Source organism: Pundamilia nyererei, unplaced genomic scaffold (assembly GCF_000239375.1).
Source record: "Pundamilia nyererei isolate P.nyererei 1_Seehausen unplaced genomic scaffold, PunNye1.0 scaffold00139, whole genome shotgun sequence".
NCBI classification, from domain to species: Eukaryota; Metazoa; Chordata; class Actinopteri; order Cichliformes; family Cichlidae; genus Pundamilia; species Pundamilia nyererei.
This window is the reverse complement of record NW_005187540.1, coordinates 1,616,513-1,622,925: the sequence shown is the minus strand read 5'-3', so window position 1 is coordinate 1,622,925 and position 6,413 is coordinate 1,616,513. Positions and strand designations below refer to the sequence as shown.

General features: G+C 50.6%; 1 protein-coding gene across 3 annotated transcripts in view; it reads right to left on the bottom strand.

The window, feature by feature from the left end:
* Positions 1–207: 207 nt before the first annotated feature.
* The window catches only part of dcst2 (DC-STAMP domain containing 2), a 17,034-nt gene continuing 10,828 nt past the window's right edge, over positions 208–6,413 (bottom strand). For 2 of the 3 annotated variants that reach the window (XM_005744175.1, XM_005744176.2), the window contains exons 12-17: positions 5,945–6,045; positions 3,459–3,592; positions 2,449–2,576; positions 1,593–1,686; positions 608–784; positions 208–471 (exon numbers count right to left, since the gene is read on the bottom strand). In XM_005744175.1, coding sequence (XP_005744232.1) covers positions 282–471; positions 608–784; positions 1,593–1,686; positions 2,449–2,576; positions 3,459–3,592; positions 5,945–6,045 — 824 coding nt within the window. In that variant the 3' untranslated portion in view covers positions 208–281. The remainder of the gene's footprint in view (positions 472–607; positions 785–1,592; positions 1,687–2,448; positions 2,577–3,458; positions 3,593–5,944; positions 6,046–6,413) is intronic. The other variant, XM_005744177.2, reaches the window with a different exon arrangement.

The window sequence follows — 6,413 nt, the reverse complement described above, 5'->3', positions numbered from 1 at the left end:
TGTGTCCCGCCTTTTTGTGGCGGTCTCAAAAGCACCAACCCGAGGCTTCAGGATGTGGGTCCACGAACCGCTACCGTCTGTTTTCTCTATGATCAGTTTATCTGGAGCACATCTGGATTCTCCGCCTCACTGAGACGAGACTCGGACTTCAGAATTTAGCCCGTATTTTTGTCCCTCTGTGGAAAAAGTCGATAAGTGGAGCTAAAGTTTTGTTATCAGGTATTTCATGCGTAAATTTGCTTTATTAGCTTTAATCACAAAGTGGAACATCTGGCTGAGCTTCATGGTCCGGGAGACGGAGCCCAGAGAGAACCCGATGGTTGTGGAAGGTCCTGGAGGTGTTGAGCACGGTCGGGTCGGTGAATGACGACTGAGACGAGGGACTCGTGCTCTGAGAGAGCAGAGTTAAAGGAGTGGTCGCTGTCGGACTCGCCTGACCCGGGTTGGTCCTGGTACATCAGGTCTGCTTCACTGGCCAGAGGGGGAAACAGATGTTCAAGACTTTTAACCTCAGAGCAGGTCACATTAAAAAATATCTACATGTGGACATGCGATCCTTCACGTTTACCATCAGCTTCTATCAATGCCTCCTTCAGACGTGTCCTACCTGAGTTCAGAGTCCAGGTAAACACTGTCATCACTGCTGGGGCGCTCTCCTCGTTCTGCTTCCCTTCCTGAGCGGCCACTCGGACTTTGCTGCCTCGCTGTGGGGATCCTCCTCTTTATCTGCGCGTTTGTCTGGCGGGTCGACGACAAACTGGGCCGCTCGTCATCAGTGGAGTCTCTGAGAGAACCAGACAGAGAGCATAGACCAGTGGGTCCCACTGTGGGGCAAGCCCCTCTTGGGGGACACAGAGCTGCAAGATGGAGGGGAACCTTTACCCCAGATTCTGAATCCGGGGCAGGGAAGAACATGTTTGACTGATTTAGAGGAAGCACTTCTGTGCTGAAACATCTGGATCGCTCATCTGCACCTTCACTAAATTTAATTTGGAAAATAATGTTAAGAAGCAAATATTTGTTGATGGGCCCCGAGCACAAGTGCAAAGAATTTAAATCTTTAACATGACTCTTGACAAGGAAAGTAAGGAGAACCGGTGCCGTTCTCAGCTGCTCCAACAGCTTTGGGAAACATTTATCACTGAAAGAAGTTCAGAAACGCTGAAGAGTAACAGATCATAGCTGCGCGCTAGGTTTCTGTTAACAGCGATCAGTCTACGGGGAGGCGTGTGCAGCAGAGACTGACAAATGTAGCTAATACAAAAACCGCAATTCCTCTGATGGCCACTTGAGGCAGGCTGCAGCGGTAAGTCAGCCTGTGTGGGGGCGTGGCCTCAGCTGTCGCTGCCAGCTGTTTGTTTTTAAACAGTGACAGCAGGCATCTCCATGGAAACCGTTGTAATTGTGCCTCGTTACAGTTGTTTGGAGCCTTCGTCACCCTGCGTCTCTGTGACGTCCTGTCACTGGATAACGTCAGAACTCAAATCCAGTGCCGCTTCTCTGCTTTATAAATCACTTAAAACAGAGTCAATGAGACACATGGCGACACCGCTCTGGCTCAATTTTACAGCCCTTCTCTGGCGTTCACTCACAGCTCCTCCTCGCTGTCTTCCTGGAAGGTCAGAGGTCGTACGCAGATGACACACGTGCTCCCCAAACTCTGGAAGCACGGCCGACAGTACACGCCTGCAAAGAGACGGCAGCTTGTAAAAAGAGCAGTCATCCTCATTCATGACACAAACTCTGCTCGTTTTAAATCGCTCACTACGAACTTATGAGGAAATGAAAGGACCAGTGAAACAGTGACCCAGGCTATCACTGGGTGCAGTCTGATATAAAGTTCTCCTGCTGGGTGGACTGATTCAGTGTCACAGATAGCAGGTGTTTTTTTATTAACCAGCTGAATGTAATCCTCTCTGCAGCCTTTAAAAGGATCTCTTGGCTCTGTGAAACCTAAACAGAAGCTAAAGAGTTAAATCTGCTACAGTTACAGTTACCTCTCACTTCAGCTGAGTCAACAACAGTGAGCGCTGCAGGACACTCCCTCAGCGCGTACACACACACACGCACACACACACGCACAAGTTTACGGCGTCACACTGCAGGAATTTGTCCTGGTGTGAGAAATGATTCAGTCTTTCGCTGTTTTTTGATGTAAAGCGTTACCTCACTGTTTAAAGGGAAAGACACACCTCAGAGACTAAATCACATCACATTCATCATCAGGGGTGAACACTGATGCTATGTCCAGCAAACAGACTTTTCAGGGTTGATGCAGATATGCAGCACGTGGCTCCCTGTGCTTACTTTCTGTTGCAAATGTGCAGAAAATCTGCAAAGAATCTGGACAGGAAGAGGCGCCACGTGGAGAGCTTAAAGGCCAATCCACCCAATAAAAACTAAAAACCTCAGGACGGTTTTACCAGGGAGCGCCCTCGGTGGGTTTACCTGAACAGTGCGGGGCATCACAGATGACTGCGCTCAGGTCAGGCAGGCGCAGCACCTCTCCACAGACCAGACAGCAGGCAGGTGTCGACAAGCCCAGCAGGTGAGACAGGCGACCTCCTCCAGGTAACCTGACAGTAATGCAAACAGATCGCATCCTGACCTTCTGAAGGTTCTGGTCCCTTAGTTTCAATGAATAATACCAACCCTGTTATTAATGTAACCACACACAATGTTTCAACATTAAACAGGCTGAAGTCGATCTACTCTGCTCATCCCTGTCAGACCTGTTGCATCGCATTAACCACAAGCTGTGACAGTGAAGCAGCATAAAGGATCATCACATCAGGCCACGATCTAAAGACACAAAGTCAGTGACATCAGGGACTCCAGCGAACCACGGTGGGAGCCGTTATCCACACATGGAGAAAGCCTGGAACAGTCCTGGAAGCTTCCCAGGAGCGACCGGCTGACCAAAATTCATCCTGGAGGACCTGCAGGCCTCAGTTAAGGTCAGAGGTCACGATTCAACAAAATGAGAGTGAGCAAAAAATGGCCTCTGTGGGAGAGTCGAATGAAAACCACTGCAGACCGAAAAGATCGTCTCACATCTGCCAACAAACATCTGGAAGATCCCAGAAACGTCTGGGAAATATTCTGTGGACTGACGAGGCAGAAGCTGAACTTTGTGGAAGGTTTGAGTCCCGTTACGTCTGCGTCAACCTGCACGCAGAACATCAACCTGCCACCACTACAGTCGGACTCGGTGGTGTGATGGTCCGGGCTGCTCTGAGGGAACCGCGAGTGAGCGAGGATGTCGGCCCATCAGGACACAAACACAGCAGCGAGTGTCTTTCCCTTAACGAATGAAATCATCATTTGAGAAAAAAAAAACGGAATCAGACTGAATTTGTGTTCAATAGTTTCTGAGAGAAATACAAATGTTTTTCACTCCTACAGCACCTAAAGCGTGCACGTGTTTGTGGGACACGACTTTAGGTCAGTCTTTGTACCGTATCAGCAGAGCATGGAGACGTCCTCCTCCTCCTCCCGGGTCGGTTGTGCTCCTGCCCACAGACCTCCTCAGGGCTCTGCGCACCCCCCTCCTCTGATCCAGGATCTGCTGGCGGAGGAACCGGATCCTCTCCTGTCGAGCGCAACGACAACAGCCCAGCTCATCACAATCATGTCTCGCTTTTCCCTCACACATCCAGAATGTCACGCTCTGTGATCAACATCCACCACAGCAGCAACACAACCTCCCGCTCTCTGTGCAAAATCAGAAACATTGGCAGAGTTTCAGCGTTTGTCACGGAGAGTTAAAACATGGGAGGGTGAGGGCAGGTCCGCTCTGTCAGGCGATGCAGAGATAAACGGACATGTTGCAACGACACGCTGACGGCCGACAGATGAACGTGCTGCTTCTTACGCTTTGTGAGGGAACATTTCAACATAAGCAGCACAATGAAGCTGGAATCATCAGAAAATTCCACGTTAAAGAAATTAAGCTAGTTTCACACTCCAGTGACCTGCTGGTGTCCCGCTCAGATTCCCACTGAGTCCGTTTGCTTCTCCTGCAGCCTGTCGTGGGTTTGTTTTAACATGCAGTGAACCGCGGCTAACACACTGATGAAGGAAACAGCATCAGTGAGACGAACACGGAGTAACCGACTAACCATCCTTATATAAAACATCACGGGGCCGTAAATGAACCCACGCTTTCATGTTACTGAGGATTCACATCTAATCTGTCGAGGCTCCGACTCCACACTAACAGAAAAATCGACAGGCCAAACTCAGCCCAGCAGCAGCCCAGCAGCATCCCAGTCATCTAAACGGAGCCCATGAGGCTGCGCTGGGCTCAGATTTGGCGTGACACTAAATCTGCGTCCACGCAGGAGGACGCCGGGCCAGCCAATCGCATCTCCGGCACGCACTCCTGGCAGTCAGAAAAGCAACCACGCCCAGAACACGCGGCTGATTATATTTCACTACAAGCAGAAGAAGAGGAGGAATCCACAAAGCAACATTGGTGCGATTTATTGCGTGAAAGTTGCATCCAGCCTGCAGAGCGAACGTGCAGCAGACACACACTAACGTGCAGACAGAGGAAAAGCAAACACCAAACTGAACTCTGTGAAATCAGAGTTGAAAGCGGCCGACGGCAGTGGGTCATTTCCCAGAAATTCCACAACCACCACGACCAAAGCAAAGAAAACAGATGTGTTAACAGACACACTAGTCGCCGTTTGCCACAGCAGTTTGTGATCAACATTAGACACACAGCCCCCGCCTCAGAGCCGTCGACCAGCCGGGCGGCACAGGATGTTCTGGTTCCTGTGACCCGAACAATCAGGGTCGCGCAGAAACGTGTTGCCAAAATACATGAGGTTGAAGCGGCGAGCACCTCCACATTGTTAAACCTGCGCCAGCTGTCGAGCAGCGGGCACGACCTCAGAGTGAGTGCAGGCTGCAGCTGGGTCATCGCCCGGATTTCTAACATGCGGTGAACGTGGATCTATTTGAATCCTGACAATAATCCTTTCCTAAACCGCAGGCTGCATTTACAAAAGATGGCACCGCCACCATGAAGCCAGCCGCTCGGTCTCATGCCCAGCGGCATGCTGGGAAATGTTTCTAACCTTCATTGTGAAAGTGTTTTGGCAAAAGTCAAACGTTGGTGTTATTTGGTGGTTGTTTATTGATTTCCTTTTGTGGGGAATGGTCTAAGACTGGGAAAGCTTTGGCCTTTAAACTGGAGATCGGTTCGATGTGACGGAGTTGCCGGGCTGGTTTGTGGCGGCAGCGTGTTTTCCTGACTTTCGGCCTCGCCCGGGCTCGGGTCTCTGCGAGCAGTCCGGGCCTGCCTCCTCCTTCCTCCTCTCACTCTTTCATTCTGCAGATTCTTCAGATGCCTCTCTGCTCCGTGACCTTTCACCCACAGCAGCAGCTGTTCTTCCTCTTCGCTCGTCTCACCAAAACAGCACACCTTCACTCGGAGTGGGCGGGGCATGCAGGTGAAATAAAAAAACCTGCCCTGGGGCACAGCTCTCCTGATCCTCGTGTTGTCAGAGGATCGGTTTACATCATCTCTGCGAGGCTGGCCGGCGTCCAAAATCCACGAAGAGAATATGAGCCGAGGTTTGAAAAAATGCGAGCCACCCAGGAGCGGCTGCGTGCGCTGCCAGACAGCTTTGTTAGAGGGTTCAGAGCTGGTTTAAATCAGAGTTCTCCTTGTAAATCCACACCACTGCAGTGGATTTAAAACTCACACAGTGACGACGGACGGGCAGGAGGCATGACTCAGGTGCAGACTTCCAGCTTCAGTTCAACTGGTTTAAACAAAAACGCAGCAATAACCTGCGACAAGGTTTCCGCCCACCCACAAATTTTCTCCCATTTCGGGGACGCCTCTCGCCCTGTGACAGCTGGAGCCCGTCCCCGCTGTCACAGGGCGAGAGGCGTCGTCCAAATCATGCGACTGTAAGTGTGTGAGTACCTGCTCTCTCTCAGGGTGATATGAAGCACAGATGAGGCGTCTGCAGCGCTGCATGAATCCGCTGGTCAGAGACACAAGCAGAGCCAAACCCAACAGGAAGCCTGCAACACAGACCACAACCAGTAAAACCAGTAAAGTCCCTTTGTCTCAATGTGGTTAAAAAAGAAAGGTGAAAATGTGTGTGGCTGAAACACGTCTTCACGGTGTGACGGCAATAACACACATACAACACAGATATCGGACGGACAGCTGATTTGATTATGAAAAGGTTGCAATCAGACAAACATCACATTTGTCTGCATGTAAATCTCTGATGTCAGGTGAACATATTTGTGTTGGTTTGCCTCTGCACACTGGGCTCTGTGCTGGGTGGGTGCTCTGTTAGAGGCGGCCGGGGCTCAGGCCTTTGCCATTTGTTTTTCTGGTGGGTTCTTATTAGGGCTGCCACGATTACGTCGACTATCAAAAT